The sequence below is a fragment of the Hetaerina americana genome, unplaced genomic scaffold (assembly GCF_022747635.1).
Source record: "Hetaerina americana unplaced genomic scaffold, ioHetAmer1.1.p SCAF_3, whole genome shotgun sequence".
In the NCBI taxonomy this organism is placed as follows: Eukaryota; Metazoa; Arthropoda; class Insecta; order Odonata; family Calopterygidae; genus Hetaerina; species Hetaerina americana.
The window spans coordinates 12,079,673-12,098,198 of NW_027286874.1; the positions used below are offsets into that span (position 1 = coordinate 12,079,673).

Consider the following 18,526-nt stretch of genomic DNA (forward strand, 5'->3'; position numbering starts at 1 on the left):
TCATGATTGAATGCTCGAAAGAGGCGAGCGCACTATCCCATTCAATTACTGAGCACTAGACAACGGAAAGCGGAACATAGGAGTGGACTATTTGGGAAATTTCCCAAAAAGCGTAGCCCTTAGGAAGATTCTCATGGAAGATTCTCGAGTACGATTTCGGTTATACCTATAAGGCGCATCTTCTATTCGAACTGAATTCCTAATTAAACGTCTCTCTACTCAACAGTTTCCATGTGGGCTTCGAATAAGTATGAATTGTGCTAACAGAAAGGAAAACGAGTAGCGAAACACAAAGAATGACTGAGGCGGGCTTGGAACAATACGCACCAAAAGAGGGAATGAGGAAGATGTACCTACCCACTGGGATTTCGCATGATTTACAGCGATAACATTCACGATACCAATGCATCTACAGCTCACAAAATCATACTTTAAAATACAAACGTGCACACCATTCAAGCCGTTTTCTTTTGGGTGGGGCACGGTTAAGAAAAGCCTGGTATCAGATTACGAAATAAAACGGTCTATTGGTTATCAATTTCATCCATACTGACCTGCCCTTGGATACTAATTCCGCATCTGACAGTCATACATTGTTTCGTACTAGTTCTTATTATGAACACAGAAGATTCCTCGTGTCATGAGAGTCTCTTCACTTCACATTCCCCCGGCCCTCGCCTTCATCTCAAATAACCTTATCTCCACTCTTGTATATGTTTGACAATTCAATCTTTCGCTACCATTCTCTCAATATGACCATGCGTACGTAACACACTTTTTCATACTTGTCATTTAGAATATTCTGCTAGTAAATGGGATCGTCACGAAGTTGGACTGATTGCCGAATTAGATCGCGTGCAGCATAGAGGAGTTATATTTGTAAAACGTTATGACAAACTAAGTAGCGTATCCAAAATGTTGGAGGAGTTAGGCTAGGAATCACTGACGGAGTGAAGGTTGTATGACAGATTAAATCTCTTGCATAAATTGGAAAGATGTCTCTTAAGCAGCGATGTTGAAAATGTATTATTACCCCCATCGTACTACAGTAAGAGAGATCATGTCAATAAAATTAGAGAGATTAAGTGTAGAATGGATAGATTTAAGACATCATTTTTTCCACGAACGATAAGGGATCAGAATAAAATTATCCGACCGCGGTAGGGGTAAAAATATTCGGGTCAAAATTATTCTGGTGTGTATTCACCCCCTGCCACACACCCTAGAGGTAGCTTGCAGAGTACTAAACTATTTCAAAATACTTGTCTGTTAGCGGTGGATCTAATTCACATTTTTTACAACTCCTTCACTCCTCACCCGGTCTCTTCTCTATTTACCACAAACAATCGCCAAGTACTCGATGCATATCCGTAGTTAGCGGATATTTACGCGTTTCGTGGCATACCAAAGTTTCAATTCCGCACAAAAAATGCGTGTAGTACACTTTTATGCACTGCCGTTTTTGTTGATTAAGAGTTATTTTAAAGAAGCCCCACTAATTACCACAAGGCTACCTTCAACACTTTACTCACCTTATAATTTCTTCATCTACCCTACAATCATTAGCTAGCGTAATGTCGAGATAAACAAACTATCAATTTGTTCGACTATTTAATCGTTTACTCCCAACATACAGTAATACTTCCCACCCTCATCAAATTATATTACTTCCGTTTTGAATGCATTCACACCACTTCAAACCTCTCCGTCAAATCACCGATGCCATTCAAGGCCCCACCCTTATGAACTTTCAGCGAGATATACTGAATCACCGAAGATCAGAGAAACATAAAGTTTCATTTCCGATTACTTCATCAGTCATGGTGGAATTACACCCCCTTGATTAACGCCAGGCTCCATTTCAAACCAATCACTCGCGGTCCCTCTCTCTTCCGGCCGCTTCATAATTTTCATTCATCGCTTATCCCATTCACTCCTTGTTATACGTATCAAATCCACCAACGACTTGCCTCGACTTACACGGGCATATTCCTTCCATAAATAGTAAACAACTTTTCACGATTCAATATATTTTTTCGGTACTATGTGAAATGCAAACAGAGATCGATACATCTTTTACCAATCATAAAACAACATTGAACTCTCCAAATTCTGTTCGCTTCCTTCCATACCATCACTCATCTCGGAACATCTACAGTCAACACCCTAACGATAACTTCCTCTGATGTACTCAGCCACACATTTCATCCCAACCCGATTTCCTTTGAATAAAGCTGTAATTATTTCATTCTCCCAATTATTTGGAATAGCTAAAATATGGAAACATTAACTAAAGCACTTGCAAAAATGAGTGAACACTGCAGTTAAATATTTCGCATGGTATACTATCTTTGCTGCAGGTTTTCGTTTTTCAAAATGTTACTAGTCTTACAGCCTCATTTTAAATTTTTCATATTTACCATACAATTCAGGCAGCTTGAATTTTAGTCCCACACCATTGCTACGCATATCTAATTATCTAAAAAAAACTCCACATCATCATGATTAATGATAATTAAAAAAAAATACTTATCCCTTCTGCGGGTACCATTTTGATAACCAAAAGGCCGTTCCTTAACTAAGAGGGGTCCTTGTAATTTCTTCAGGCAATATCTACCGACGGGAATAAATGGTGTCACACCCGTTATTGTCTAAATTACATAATATGAAAACAAAGTCTTAAATTATATTTAAGACAGTTTAGAGGAGACTTATAAATCGACTTATACCTGTAGCTTTATGAAACAGTCCTCAAGACACAAAATTACATTTACATATATTCTGCCATAAACATGGTCAGATTAGCACTACTCCTAATGCCATAACCAAAAGCGTAGTGCTTATCACGAGGTCGGTTCTGACATAACCAATCAGCACCAACGTTCGGGACGATTACTTGTGTGCAAGTAACAATGCGAAACCCTTTCTCAAAGTCAAGTGAGTCCTCACCATGGAGATTGAGTGAGAGAAGAGATGAACTGACAGGATCCCAAGAAATTTATAGTTTTTGGGGACTCGCGAGTTGAAACGATAATAACAACGATATTAATTTAAATTATTTCATTCGGTACTAAGCGGGAGTAAAATCTTAAAAAATCGTTTTCCAAGGCAGGATTCCTCAAAATTTTGAACTTGCGTAGGTTTTGCGTTGAACTGAATCTCTCTCAGATTTGAGATCGCTGATACACTTAATGTGGTAGGTTCAATTGAGGCATGCGAAAGACTCGTAAAGGGAAGACAAGAGATGCGCCCACTCTTACCACCCCTGCCCCTTCGTCACAAGATATCCGGGCCATGAAATATTTTCTTGATTAGGACGAAGCATCAACAGCATGGTCGTTTTCTGTCATTTTTTAGAACTAAGTGCGTTCAGGTTCTAAAGTCTCCTCATAATTATCTTGAAAACCACTCTTACCATAATGTTAAAAATTCTCTTACTTCTCCATATAATCTCCCTGAATAAGCACATATTTCTCATTTTGTCGACACCATGATTCTATTACCGCCGAGAACGACTCTGTAGACGTTCCTTTTGCCCACCGGAAAAATCGGCCGGCCCATCGTCTACACTCCTTGGACTCGTCGTACGGCATTCGGCCTTCTCTGAACAGTCGAACCTACGAGAGCACATTTTTCCCATACTTACATAACAACCATAACCACATGCTTGGCATTCAACGGACGATGAATTGCGATAGTTGTTGAACCACAAAATTGCATCGATGAAAAGCTTTGGTAAACAAAGTCACCATTTTAAGTTTTGAAAACGCTCTTCACTCTAGCGGCAACTATACGAATCCTGTGCACAGGACATCGCAACCATCTATGTATTGTATTTGTACACAATATACGCGTATTCCACACCCGAACACATGTTTCTCACAACTCTCGGGCTAGAAAAAAAACAATTGGTGAACTTGGAACGCACCAATTATGGAGAAATATTTCTGGGCAAGCTTTGAATACTGGATACTTTCTGATTTCTCCATCATCCTCCCCTTCGGCCCGCTAAAATTCGCAACTTCCTCAGACGCTTTTGTGCCTATGACTGAAATATAAGAGGAAAAAAGGCGAAATTCATAACTCTTCCTTGGTTATGTTTTGCTTTAGGCTAGAGTCCACATGAAAAAATGTTGAAACTAATATTCTACACCAAACTCTCTGAAAAGACGGGTTTAAATTGTGTGAGTGCTCGCATACCGTACGTAAGTAATGGAAGCATAAAAGGAATACACCGCAGCCAACATTCGAATTGCTACCCTCGATGTAATCTCCCAAAGAGCGTAATTTCACAACGAAGCCCAAATATGAACGGAGAAGCAAACGAAGCAGACGATTGGCTAGCGATGGCAGCGTGCATCCATTTATTTATTTTATTTACCGATTTTATTGTGACTCCATAACCCCTTCTTCCACCGAATCCCAGTTCATTACATTGAAGACAATTACAAACATCCAAGCCCTAGGTGGAGGAAAACCCACCAAGGTGGGAATAGAAACCGCGGACCCTCTGGGTTGGCGGGAAAGGACGTCACCCCACCGCCACCGGGGTTGGCAATCCATTGGGTTGTTTCCTCTACAGACATCCACTAGGGTCCACAATTGGAAACAACTGCGTACTCAAAGCATTTATCTCACTTATAAAATAAAAAAATCGTCCGTACGTAGATAAGTACCTTCCCAAACGGCTAGGTAAAACTCGTTTCAATCAACACTCATACATTTCACCTTTAAATGAGTATTGATTGAAATTTCATAAATGTGAAACAGATCTTTCAGATCATTCTGACACACTCTCCTGGTTCGAGTCTTTGCCCTCCTTTAAAATTATTCACCATAGCACGGGTGTCAGTCACCTAGTGCGCCGGCCAAAATTAAATTCGCGGGATAGATAACACCCGTCGAATGGATGATCTTTTGCAATGCACAGAAATGACCAGTTATTAACTATATTATGAAACAAACACAGCCACAGGAGAATGTCCAATGCGCGACTGTTACTGATATTTAAAAATGCCGACTTAAAATGCGGAGGAGGGTTCTGAACGGTCACAAAAAAACGAGAGCTGTCAATTCCGGGCGCCATGGTCGGCGCTAAGTGAGCTGGGACCAACAAGGGCCTAGCAACGGACTGCCCTCGTACAAGGATTTGTCTCATGTATTCAAGCAAAGTAAATTCGACAGAAGCTATAGATGCAAGGTTGCCGTCCTAATAAAGAGGGTATTCAACAAATAAAGAGCGTTGTGGATCGTTGGGCTGCTGACCGAAGGGCCCAGGTCTAATACCAGGTGACCACTCGGGGCACGCTCAGCTTCAATTAAGCTGGGTGATTTAGCGCGTACAAGATCTTATTGAAAACCCATAGGTGGTAAAAGGAAAGGAACTGACCTCCCTATCCTAATGTGTGGATTTTAAACTCTTAAAAGAGCTTAGTTCTGAGTGAGATCAACCTTCAGGTATCAAACCAACCTACAGGTTGATTATTGTGTTTTGTACAGGACTGGTCTTACACCTCATCTCGTGCTAAGTCAAAAGCAGGAAAGGGCGCCATCACTTCGCATCGCGGCGCTACCGAAGATTTCTCAGATACGTAGGTTGTCACAAAGCAAAGAAACTATTACCTTTTGTCAATGAAGATGCGCAAAAAGTCCCGAACGGGAAAAAACGGAGAGATCAAAAGTAGTGGCACTCCAGGGTTATTTCCTTAGCCATTTTTGCAAACATCTACAAATGTACCACGCAATCCAACAGAAAGGTGGATGCAAGCGCCAGGTGGAAAGGGCAGTTTTCAACTCACGCAGGACACACAATTCACTAATGCATTAAATCTAGTGGTAGTAGTTTTTATGGGAGGCGACCGACAGCTAAGGTCATATGCGCAATAAATGATGGTTGGGAATGGAAGGGTGGAGAGAAACCCGGATTCGTCATTAGCCTAATCTTGTCGAATGGCGCCAAGGAGTCCGTAGTTTAACGTCCCATCCGACGGACGACGTACTTACTCAAAGTGCTCTCCACAAAACACCTCAATTTGAGAGCGGGATACCACTGAAAAACATTTGTTGTCTCCAGGATTTGGGCCCTCTCAGTGGGAATCCTATACGCTGGTCACCGCACTATCCCGACCCCCTGCATCAGATCTACAGACTTAATTATGTGATACCCCATCACAATACCCCGCGATACACCATAAAGGGGTGGGAGAGCATACCTTTTTAAGAGCGCATGGCGGGGGTGTCAGGACGCCACCCGTGAATTCATCTACATATTTTACACAAATAATACCATAAAAACTTAAACTGAACTTAATACCATACAAACAAGTGCTCCTATCACATGGGTCTCTAATGACATCCATGAAGTGCCAAAAATGCCATAAGCGAAAGAATAATCGGGGAACAACCTAACAGAGATACTAATTACCTCTTCCTTTAGCGGAAAGAGTCTACAAAAATACTATGATTCCAGTCAGGTTCTAACGCAGAAAGAGATATAGTGGGCCTTTCATTTGATCGAGACAGAGATGGAGGGAAATTTTCCTATATTGGAGGGAAATAAAATGAATTTATCTTTTAATTGGCACACGCATAATCTGTTCTCCGCGTAAACTCACCAGATAGCTAATAGGCTCGCCGGTTCGTCTCATTCTCTTCTGCCTCGAATGTTGTAGGATTGGACGATCGGATCAAACCCGATGACAATGTTATTATGGCTTTTAGGGATATGTGGGTAACCGTTGGCATCCGAATGGCAAAAATGCGCAAACAGATATACATGAAACAATTAACGAGAATTTGAAATTTGAATGCATTTAATGGATGACATTAATAAACAACATCTCACCAATTACCCAAATTGTAAAAAAAACTGCCGTGCGCCCTCTTATCTCGCCATTTTAAATATATAGTATAGCAGTTCAACGGCGGGCCTATCTCCGGTGGGCTAATATACAATACATGTACGCGATGCTCGAAAGGCGCTGAAAGGTCGCGTGGCAGGGGATGATATGCGACATCGGTCATGAAAGAGAGGAAGTGAGAGATGGATCGCTCTGCTATCGTTACCCTCTATTGGCACTGTGATCATAACCACTGAACAATTCTCGGAGCGAAGCTGTATGAATGGCCAGATGAGAAACGAAAATGGAACTCATGTTACAACCCTTTGTTGAGGCTGAAGTAAAAATCGCTTAAAGTTAATTTGATGTCGTACATAGGAATATCATTTTTGTGGTTGTCCTTAATTACGTAAGATTTTTGGGAAAAGCGGGGCTATTTCGTTTCCTTGGGGGGGTGGGGTAACTGGAGGAATCTTAGTAAGACCTATTACTGTATTGTTTTGGCCATTGTTTATGAAGGAAGAAGGAATTTGAACAATTCCTGCGTAACAAAGAAGATATTGTGCATATACTCATTAATTAAACCATAGTTTCAGAATTATTTATGCGTTTATACCCGAGGAAGACAAATGGAACGCCGTGGAAAATTTTGTTTTTTTCATAAACATGATACGCGGACGATAAAACTGAATAGAAGTACATTCATAAACACCATTCTGCGGAATAATTCACAAAAATTTACCAATAAATTGAAAATGTTTCGAGATATATGCACATATATTACTTCCGTTCGTGATTGTATTCGTCCCCTTGGGACGCAGAACTTTATCGGCTAATAGTTTACTCCAAAGCCAAAAATATCGCACCCATTAGTCTTCTTATCTAAAGACCATAATATCCCGTGCAATTGGATGTTGGTGTGGGGTATTCGAGTAGGTAAGAGCGCTGGACTAATGACCGTAGCTCTCGGGTTAGATTCAGGGAACGCCTCCGGATACCGTGACTCCCACCCTAGCTGCTAGATTTTCCGGTTCCGGGAAACCACAGAAAGCACAGGTAAAGGAACTGCCCTGCCCTGATGCATTTCACGCGCCTCATGTGGTTCAGCATTTATTACGTGGGGTCCACCAAACCCATCAAAACAACCTTCGGATCGATTGACTGTGGTCTGGCCGGTTGGAGCATGTATGCCCAACTTCGTATCGCAAGACCTGTTCCTTCGACACCCTCGTCGTTCTCTAAATATAAAGTTGAAACTGCCAACGTTGCTCAAAACGATTCACTATCAAGACTATTTACTTTACACCCGAGAATAAGGAACTCTTCCGCAAGATCCAAGCATAGATAATACATAATTCTAGGATTCTTCAGGTGCTTCACAAGCTGTGGACAGCCAAATAATTTAATAAATATTCATTACACAGCGAAGTAAACTCGTGTAGGGACCACCACGAAGAGAGCTTGGGCAGAAGACCGAAAATCAACTCCACAGAGGCGGCTTAAGAATTCAAAATAAAGCATCCCAACATCAAGAATGTTATTTCCTACTACTAAACGTAAAATACAATTCATTTTTACGTAGAGAGTATCAAAATTACTGTTCGCCTTTAGTATCAATACATTTTACCATATTAAACCCGAAAATACTTTACAGTGCCTACCAGAATGAAAGAGAAACAGTTATATGAAATATTTTAGAATTAATGTGAATGGATCTTATGAATTCCCTTCTTCCAAGCAAACTTTGTAAACCAGCCGACGAAAAGATCTCATGCGCGACTATGGACCCTGATATGAATAACTGAAACGAACTTATTAAAACTAACATAGATTGGTAATAGCTCAACCTGTATGCTATGACGAATGTATTTAAGGCACTGAGTGGATGGTATGCCAGCCTTGCCAAAGGCAACCCTTAAGTTTCTCAGGGAAATATGATAGAAATGACACAACCTGGGACTGTCTTAAGACATTCAGAATAACAGCAAATCGAGGAAATTGCCAAATCCCCCGGGCTTCCATATCAATGAAAACAAACATGTTGCAAAGAAATCCGGCATCCTAATAAAATAGTCTACTCATTCAACAGAAATTAACAGATACACAATTAAATAGATGCTTTAAGCAATAGTTATTCAAACGAGCGTCTGAATTTGGTGATCACAATCACTCAGCTGGATGGGCAGCTACATTGTTAACCCTGCGGCAACTGATGTAAACTGGAATAAGAAAGTCTTACCAGCATCCGGAATCACGAAAACCTGAGGCATCGCGAGCTTATCAATTGAAAAAATTCCTGATTCTTAACGCACGACAAGCAAAAATATATCAGGATTCTAGCCACGCAAAAGATGCGTGACCAACTTAAGCACCATTCGCTGAACCGACAAACAATAAACATCTGCCTTACAGCAAAAGCAATTTGATACAAGAACATAGAGAACTTGAAAAAACGATTAGCTTAAGGATAAATCGTACAAAATGACCAATACACTACTCGCCGAAAGCAATAATACTCTTAGACCTTAAGAACATCAACCGCACATTCCCTTATTTCAACAGAAACGCCTTCGTTATCGATGACACCCTTCCTGTGCAACAATCATCAACGACGAGAAGAACGAGAAAGGATGCCAGTGTTACTCTAATTATCACCGCTGGTAGACGGCATATGTTGAAGGATAAAACGACTGTCACTTGTTTATTTTATTTATTTTGAATATTATACGGGCATGGAACCCTATTATTATGGCCCAGTTATGAACATAAACAAAAGGTAACAAGTCGTGAGTTTGTTGCGATTTAGAGTACAGACCTATTTTTCAAATTCTATGCGTTATAAAATTTCTTTCATAACTGTGCATACCTATCGTGGAATCACGCGTGAACATATTTAAGCCTAAAATTATGGTAAAGTGTCCGAGACTTACCGGTCCAGGTATCAAGAGTTCTTCCAGGCATATTTATCCACTACCTCCTCAGCATAAGAATGATGCAGAATAAAACGATATGTTGCCCACAAATACACACTCTACTAAAGTTTAGTGAATGCTTGTGACAGCATCCCGCCACAAAGAAAGCACACACTCAAACAGCCACCTTTCAATTAAATAATTCAAACTGGTACGCACTATGATCCATCCTTATGATATATCTTCTGCAAGAATATCTTCGTTTTTCTTCTTGACGCTGTGAGATGCCTTAACACCGCTCCTCTCTCGTACGTCTAGGAGACTGCGAGTGCGCTCTGAGACCGGAGTGCGCGCCCATAAGAGACATTGGAAGACAAATCTTGATTGGCGGAGATCATCCTCGCAGTCACACCAGCATCGAAAATACTTGCCATTCACGACTACAACGCAGTCGAAAAACGTGGCCGATAAGAGAACTGTTGCTTGACGGCTAATGTTGCTAGCATCCCCTGCCAGTGAATTTGCGAACTAACAGTGGCTGTCGTATTTAATATGTTGTTGTTTGTAACTTCTATAAATGTTACAGTAGATATTTTAGGTTGATCTGTAATATTTCCTTACAAAAAGCCAAGAAATATAATGGTTATGAAACGACAGCAATTTTTTTTGCGTATTGGTATGTAAATTAGTTGTTCTGCTGACAATAACGAAGTATTGTGCGTGCTGTAAACATGGCAGCCGGTAGATTACAGGGTGTCCAAAGAGTTTTGGGAAAATTACAGGCATCTGTCAGTGCTGGTAATTACTACGAAGCGCATCAAATGTATAGGACATTATATTTCAGGTAAGCCAAGAAATGCAGTAAACTACAACATAGCCTAGATCTAATTTATGCATATATATAGGTTAAGACTAATATTCGGTGGAGCAGATGAAATTAATATTAACCTGTCGCTTTTAAAGCTCACACAGTTACGTTTTCCCGCAATCTCCTGCAAAATACATAGCATAGACAATTTTTGCTTGTGAGGTAATCAGGGATAGGTTGAAGTTCCATATCGTGATTATTATTTTTATTTAATTGCCATTTACTTCAGGTACTGTGCGCAAAAGAAGTATGATGAATTACTAGAGCTTTTATACGACGGCTCTATGCTGTTTTTTAGGCATGACCAGGTAAATTCTGTTATTTTAACTAGTTGGCATTTCCATGCAGAATGTTTTCTTTTAGCTGTATTCTTGTCTTCGCAGCTAACTTGCAACCAGCAGACAAGGTAATAACAGTCTATAATTTTACTTCTTTATAGCAAGCAAGTGGGGCGGATGTTTCATTACTCTACGTAGATGTGCTTACCAAGTCAGAAACACAGCCGTCGGAGATTTACATTAACAAGTTGTGTGGGTGAGTAAGGCGTGGCTTTTTATTATTGATGTTAATATGGCGATTAGATTTCACATCATTATTGTAGAAGTGTATTGAAAGGTAATCGTTTTACTATGTCATGCAACTCTCAAATTGTTTACTCTTAGAGTATTCCGAGCAACCAATTGTTGAAAAGTCAGTATGTTCAAATTATGTAAATACAATATAGTCAATGCTGTATTTGTGTTGATGATATTGTCCTCGGATTACCTTGAGGTTATATGTGGATGGTTGGTTTTGACGCTTAGTATCATTTCATGTTAACCAGTGTCCTTGAGTTCGATTGACATAAAAGGTTATTATCTCGTTATTAAACGGATTTAAAATCGACCCATTGTCATCGTAGTTAGTGTGGGAGAACTCCACGGTCTCAATTTTCTATTTCAGGCTTTTTGCAATGATGAAAGCTGACGAGGTGCCTGAGAGAGATGTTTTCTTGGCGTCAGCCCTTAGGTGGTCTATCTCAGGTCGCTCGCCAGGAAATCAACAACTTAAAACGGGGCATCCTCTACTACATAGAAGCATTGCACAAATATATTGGCAAGGTGAGAAATAAATTCTTGCACCCTTTTGACCACACACACTAGAGAACTCCTTGTGGTTTATTTGTATCCCTATGAAAAAAATGTCATTCTAATAGTTGGTGCATGGAATGACTAAATACTGGTGTAATGAAGTATTTTTTGCCCTTATATGATTTCATGAAAACGAAAAGAAAGATGTCGTAACCTGGTTGTTGGAAAAAGAAAATTAATGCTCATTAAGTGTGAAGCATTTTCGGGCAATCATAATGCCATATCTACTCAATTATCTCTTGAGGTTAAGGGTACTCTTGAATGAACTGGCATCCATTAGTAAAATTTACAGATGTGTTGCTATTAATTTTTTACAATTGTCCATTTCTTCAATAATAGCATACTAATTGATAATGTTTTAAAAATCAAAGAACAAGTTTTATTGCTGTACATGATGGGATTAAACTAAACATTTCAAGATACTGATGGGCATTACTGATATTATCATATATCACAAATGCATTGACTCATGTGCACTGTTTTAATTACTGATTCTTTTAGAAAAGAACTACAGCATGGCAAGGTATCACTTTCTGCATTCAACCGATGGCCCAGGTTGTGCCAAAATGCTTGTTGAGCTTCATACTCAGCAGGGATATGCTAGTGAGATAGACCTCTTCATTGCACAGGCCGTACTACAGTAAGTAAATCAACAGTAAAGTAGTAATTTATAATACATGGAATACTTCATGAACATATATCAAGCAGGTTTATCAAAATAACTATTTTAACTTGGGTCACCATGTATTCAGCATGGCCAGATATAAGGTTTATCAGTAAATCTTGAGAGATCAATTTAAAAGGTGACAGAACATTTATTTGAATACATAAAACGAAGTAGAAAATTTTTCATCTGTCAAAGAAATTTTTTCCAGATTATTTTGGTTTTGATTAGTGAGTGTAATAACATCAACCGCACTAAATTCTGGTTCATATCTTTTAAGGACCATTTGCATATAACTTTAACAATTTTGTTTGTTCCCCTTTAATTTCATGAACACACTTATCAGTTTTGGCTATTTTCCATGTTTCTGCCTCTATGATGAGCACTTATAGATGATTATTTGTCGCAGTTAATATATCCAACTAGTATTTCCTTGTTTTTGGTAAATTTGATATAGCATGACTCATAACATTTCTGCATGCCACTCTTTTATATATGATATATTTTGCTTTCTGACCGAACTTTTACTTAAGTCTATTTTTGTACTTATTGTTAAAAAAATTATAATTGCCTAATATGCCACCTTTTTTTTAAGTGCAAAGTACTGTATTTTCCCATCGATAATGTGCACGTTATCTATACAAAAATGTTCAGATGATCGAAAAAATAACCATGTGTCTTATGTAATGAAAATTTAAAAAATCAAATCATAGACGTATTTTTACACCCACACATCCGATATAGACATATTTTTACACACACTGTATGTAATTTTTATGCGCATATATATATGTAAATACAGATGCACGGCATCTATACACGCTCTAGATAACTATGATGCCTTGGGCACGCAGTATATATACAAATTCATGATAGCTAAAAAGTTCTGGGTGCATGTTATCAATGGGAAAATACAGTAAATGAATTGTGATTCATATCAGTGCCAACCTCAGCTACACAGTACAAAAGTGATTTGGTGCTGAAATATTTTGCCATTCTTTCAATAACAACGTTCAGTGCAGTACAATATGGACAAGTTTGGCAGCTGTTAGAAGTGTGGGGGCACAATATACTAACATTGATGTGTATCCTATTGCTCTAAACAAGTACGCTAGAGCATGTATATCTTATCTCCTGCCTAGAATATCAAAGTAATCTGTACTATTGCTGCGACAGTTTTGAAGTGTAAAGGATTTTCCTAATTGCATATTTGGCCAATAGGCAGGAAGTAAATCCATTATTATTTGCATGTTCTAATATCAATTAAATGAGGATGTCAAGTTATTTGGTACACATGGTGGAATGGTTTCGAATTGGCACTGGGTGAAGACTGTAATGAAATTCCCCCAAGTGATTGTAGTAGTTCTTAAAAAAATGCATGCATGAAAATGGAGAAAGGACATGGGTGAAGGGTGCTGGGTGAAGACAGTTATGAAATTCCCACCAAGTGATTGTAGTAGTTCTTAAAAAAGTGCATGCGTTAAAATAGAGAAATAACATCTAGTCTCTAAGAAAAATGTCTTCTATCTATTCAGGAAGTTCTCTCGGGTTTCCCACCGGGTCAGCGTGGTGTGCACCGACGTTTCGACGGCTAACTCTGCCATCGTCTTCAGGGTCTTCAGGGTGGTACCACGCTGACCTGGTGGGAAACCCGAGAGAACTTCCTGAATACAATACGCCGGGAAAAACTGAGGTGTCTTCTATCTATTGAGAAGTGGCTTTTACACCAGAAAAATGATAGCTGTACATTTACACCTACCTGTAAATTTAAATTCAGTAAAATCACTCTCTTTTTCTCTTTGGAAAACTTATTTCGAAACTCAGAATTTAATTTTTTTCTTGTGATACACTACCCCCATACACTGAAAGCTAGATTGTCCTGAATTCTCAAAACTATGATACTATTCAAAACAGCATTCACTTAATACATAAAAGTAACTGATAGGAATTTCTGTTTTTAGAATCCTGAATATATTTTCCTTCTAATGAAATTCTTTCCTGTAATATAACTCAAGGGGATCGAGATGGTACGGTGATTAACCTACTGCCTTCCCACCCCGAGGGCCTGGGTTTAAATCCCAGCCGCGACAGATATTTTTCAATGGTGTCTCGACCCCTGCTTGAGGTGCTTTTTGGTGGGACTTTTGAGTTAGTACATCATCCGTCGGATGGGATGTTAAGCTGTGGACCCCTTGGCACCTTCTGTTAAGAGTAGGCTAATGCTGAGTTTCTCCCCACGCTTCATCCTTTCCTGTCCATCCCAAGTGACACAAATGACCTCAGCTGTCAGTCGCCTGCTCTAAAACTACTACTATTTAACAAAAAATACATGGGGCAGTCTATAGAGGTACAACCTGGCACTAATACAATACATTAGAGTGGAAATGATGATTTTATCTGAATGGACTTCCTTTGATGCAAAGAAGAGTTTTCACCCTGCACCTTATGATGGCTAAACAAAAGAATTGGCTATTGAATTGGCTATGCAATTAGTATAAAAAATGATTTTTATTTATTAGTTTGGGTGCTTGCTGCTTAATTAGTATGATCCACCCATTTTATCAATTTTCAGTCGTGACTAGAGTCATGGCCTAGTTTATAGTTTAAGGTGTGCCCTGGTACTGTTTTAATTTTTATGTGCCCATGAGACTAATCCTTCATGTGACTTGGAATTGATTGAGAACTTCCAAAGCTAGAAGGTGGAGAGGCCCCTGCAAGAGAGATGATTGTAAACTCAACATTCTAACATGTACTGTATGAGGATTCTTATGGCGTTGGGGCCTTGCTTTTCACTGACTCCACAGAAATCTTGTGGACAAAGAAATGATGGTCACTTTCTGCCTGATGGTGATAGCCCAAATGTTGGCATGTTCTGGAGATATGATGGTTTCTATTCAATATGTCCAACCATTTCAAGTTCAGGAGCTTATTCGGGCACACTTGAGCCACATCTCTTCCTCATCCTGCCACAAGCAATTCATAGTTACTACTACATCTTCTTTCTTAAATGTGTACACAAATACTCAGCCATATATCATGTTGAATTTTTTAAGTTTCTTGACCATGTTTGTTAACTACACCATTCTAATTGGTTCTTAACCGGTAACGATCAATAACCTCTTTCTCTCCCCCCTCCCTCTTGATTCATGAAGATGCGTAGACACAAAAACATAAGAGCCAGCATGGAAGAATAGGGACAAATGTGTGCATCTATGCTACTTTTAATTTGTGTTGAATCTCATAAGTCATTGTATCAAAATCAACACACAATACAGTATGCAACTTAGTTATGATCACCCACTTTTGTTCCTGGTAGAATGGATAAAATCTAAAAGCACAAAATAAAAACCCAGCTTGAGGTGTGTATTTCTCCATATCTTTTAGTTGATGGCATGAAAACAGAAATTGATAGTAATCATCATTCTTTTGGTAAAAAATTTAGACTAATGATTGTTAGTTGTATGGCTATTTTTTTAAGAGCCTCTGCCACCAAGTGGAAATGTACTACCTGGATATGCTTTCCAAGGTGAACATGACTGCTGATAGTGGTTTTAACTAGTCAGGGTGTATGAAAGACATAGCTGCATTCATAGGCAAAATTGTTAAATAAGTACTGAAATATTGCCTGGGGAGACTAAAAAGGGGAAAGGTAAGAAGAAATTTAATGTGGGTTCTGCATCTGGCACGAGACTCCTAACTGTGATATATTGTGTTTCTAGTGAAGTACTGCATGAAGTAGATGGGCATTTGCTCTAATTTGAAACATATATAGTCTCTTGATTGCTCCCAGTTATATTGCAGATCTCATATATGCTAATAATACATATTGGTCTACATTTATTTTCAACTTCAGATGAAAAACATTTTTGGCGTAGGAGATTGATCCAAATGTTCTACTTCAGTCAAAAAAAAAACCAAGCATGTAACCTGTATTATATTTTCTCAGATACTAAAGTGGTTTTAGTTGAAATTTTGTTTTTTGCCCATTTTGCATATTCACTAAGCTTTGTTGTGCATTTTGGGATATTGAGGCCAATTCCTCTTGAGTATAGTATAAACAGTGCTGATAATCTCTTGGGGTATTCAGTTAATGTGGGATTGCATTCACAGATATCTTTGTCTACGAAATAAGTCAACAGCCAATGAAGCATTCAAGAGCTACACATCACAACATCCCTGCATAAAAAGAGGACCACCATATCTATTGCCTCTCCTTAACTTCATTTGGTTTTTGCTTCAAGCTGTGGAGAGGTATGTGTTACTGCTGAAAGTTTGATGTTTGGCTCAAAAAAATTTCATTTTAAAATCATCCCAGAGTTCTGACTGCCCCACCCATGGGAGCCAATGGTGTTTCAGATTCAGAAAATCCAGTTTATTTGGAAATTAACAGAAACTAAGTAAATCTATGACTGTGCTAAAATTCCGACTGCTAATAGAATAATACCAGACAGAGAACTATCAATGTAAACTAGCTCGTGTATTCACAGCACACCAATGGCAACCTCAGGCATGAAATTTGGTATGGATAGTCGGACTTCAGACGAACAGAACTCTTTGTAAGAAAACTTGTGAAGGTAACTTAGGTGTATTTCTAAAGCTCAAAAAGCTGCAAATGATAATCTATTGACACTCTTTCATACTAGTGGTAAGCTGCCTGTCTTCACAGTTCTTTGTGAACAATATCAACTAAGCATAAAAAGAGACCCATCTTATCGGGACTATCTGGACAAAATTGGTCAGATATTTTTTGGAGCAGTGCCACCTCAGCAGAAGCCACAAGGACTGTTCAGTAAGTGCTTTCATACCCATTTTAAAGAATCAATTTTTGAACTTTTCTAGAAAAGTCTTTGGACCTACTAGTTGTGACTATGTTACTTAATCTTGTCTTCCTCCAAGAAAGGCAATATGTGATGTTATATCCACTTTTTTTATTTAGGCAATTTTTTGGGTTCCATTATGAGTGCTATGGAAAATTCTGACTCTGAGGAAGATGGGAGGCCATCAACATCAGGTAGCCAGAAAAGAATGGAAACTGACGAGTTGGATTGATGGGTCATAAACCATTTGAGGCACAAATGGAGAATGTGAAGGTGATTTCTTCTGAGTGTGGCTTGTTTCCATCAAAAGTCTCAGAACTCCCAGGAAGGTTGTGTGTATGTGGTGTTATATAAGGGAGACAGTTCAATGTTGGAGGTTCATTTGTAACATAGGAAATGAGCATTACAGTAAAATTACTAGCAATGTGCAGTGCAACCATTCACCATGCAGGATTGCCTGTTATGGCTTAGGGCAAATGAACACGGACTGAATGGATTTTTTTGTGAAGATCAAATGAGCCTGTGGAAATAACAAATACTCCCATCATTTTGGTATTTTGGGATAATGTACTATCCTTTCTATCAAGTCTCTGATGTGTGGGTATGTACATACATTGTATAGATATAACTATTTAATAAAATAGATTGAAGTGTTCACCAGTATTTCATTGTAGTAAAATTTATTGGATGTAAAATGTTCTCCATCATATTAACCATAAATTATTCCAGGTAAACTTATAACAAAACATTCATTCCTCTAAATAGAATATCTCAATGGATGAATTCTCAAGTGATGGCCTATATTGACAAAATAATCATGCTTTTAAAATACCATGGGCATGGTCTCATCATATCTCAAAAACCTGTCCAAGCTCATTGCCTTTTCACCACGATCATGTTTTGGAACTATTAAAATATGCATGAACTTATTAGTTAAAAGTAAACTTAAATTTGATTAGATTTTGCTTAAAGAAAAGCAGTAAATGATAAAGAGAGCATTCATTTCAAAGCAAGGGATGCTGAAAGAATAAAGATCAACATTTATCATTCACCATCTTGATAGATGGGTAGTTGTCTTTATTTTGGAGTGAGATTGAGACTGGAGTCTCTTCTACCACCTAGCCCCTATGGAACATTGCAGGAGTGAACATATTAAAGCAAAAGATTAGCTGTCATTAGTCAAAAGTGAACTCAAGTGCATGACTTAATCTAATGAGCATGTCTTACTGATGGTAATGTTTTCCCAAAATAAATTTGTCTGACTTAGGCAATTTTAGAGATTAATTTTTTCAAAAC

At 38.7% G+C, this 18,526-nt stretch overlaps 2 protein-coding genes across 3 annotated transcripts in view; one reads left to right on the plus strand and one right to left on the minus strand.

The window, feature by feature from the left end:
• The window catches only part of LOC139691050 (uncharacterized protein CG5098-like), a 191,808-nt gene extending 181,770 nt beyond the window's left edge, over positions 1-10,038 (minus strand). The window contains exon 1 of the mRNA XM_071588777.1: positions 9,770-10,038. Coding sequence (XP_071444878.1) covers positions 9,770-9,800 — 31 coding nt within the window. The 5' untranslated portion in view covers positions 9,801-10,038. The remainder of the gene's footprint in view (positions 1-9,769) is intronic.
• Positions 10,039-10,265: 227 nt separating this feature from the next.
• LOC139690188 (Golgi to ER traffic protein 4 homolog) lies at positions 10,266-17,887 on the plus strand. Of its 2 annotated transcripts, XM_071587474.1 has the most exons (9): positions 10,266-10,595; positions 10,849-10,927; positions 11,059-11,153; positions 11,562-11,719; positions 12,251-12,389; positions 16,524-16,664; positions 16,901-16,969; positions 17,057-17,202; positions 17,350-17,887. In XM_071587474.1, the coding sequence occupies exons 1-9, from the start codon at positions 10,483-10,485 to the stop codon at positions 17,460-17,462; spliced, it is 1,053 nt and encodes a 350-aa protein (XP_071443575.1). In that variant the 5' UTR covers positions 10,266-10,482; the 3' UTR covers positions 17,463-17,887. The 2 variants fall into 2 exon arrangements, with proteins under 2 accessions (XP_071443575.1, XP_071443576.1); XM_071587475.1 differs by lacking the exon at positions 16,901-16,969 and having other exon boundaries at positions 10,271-10,595.
• The last annotated feature ends 639 nt before the right edge of the window (positions 17,888-18,526 follow it).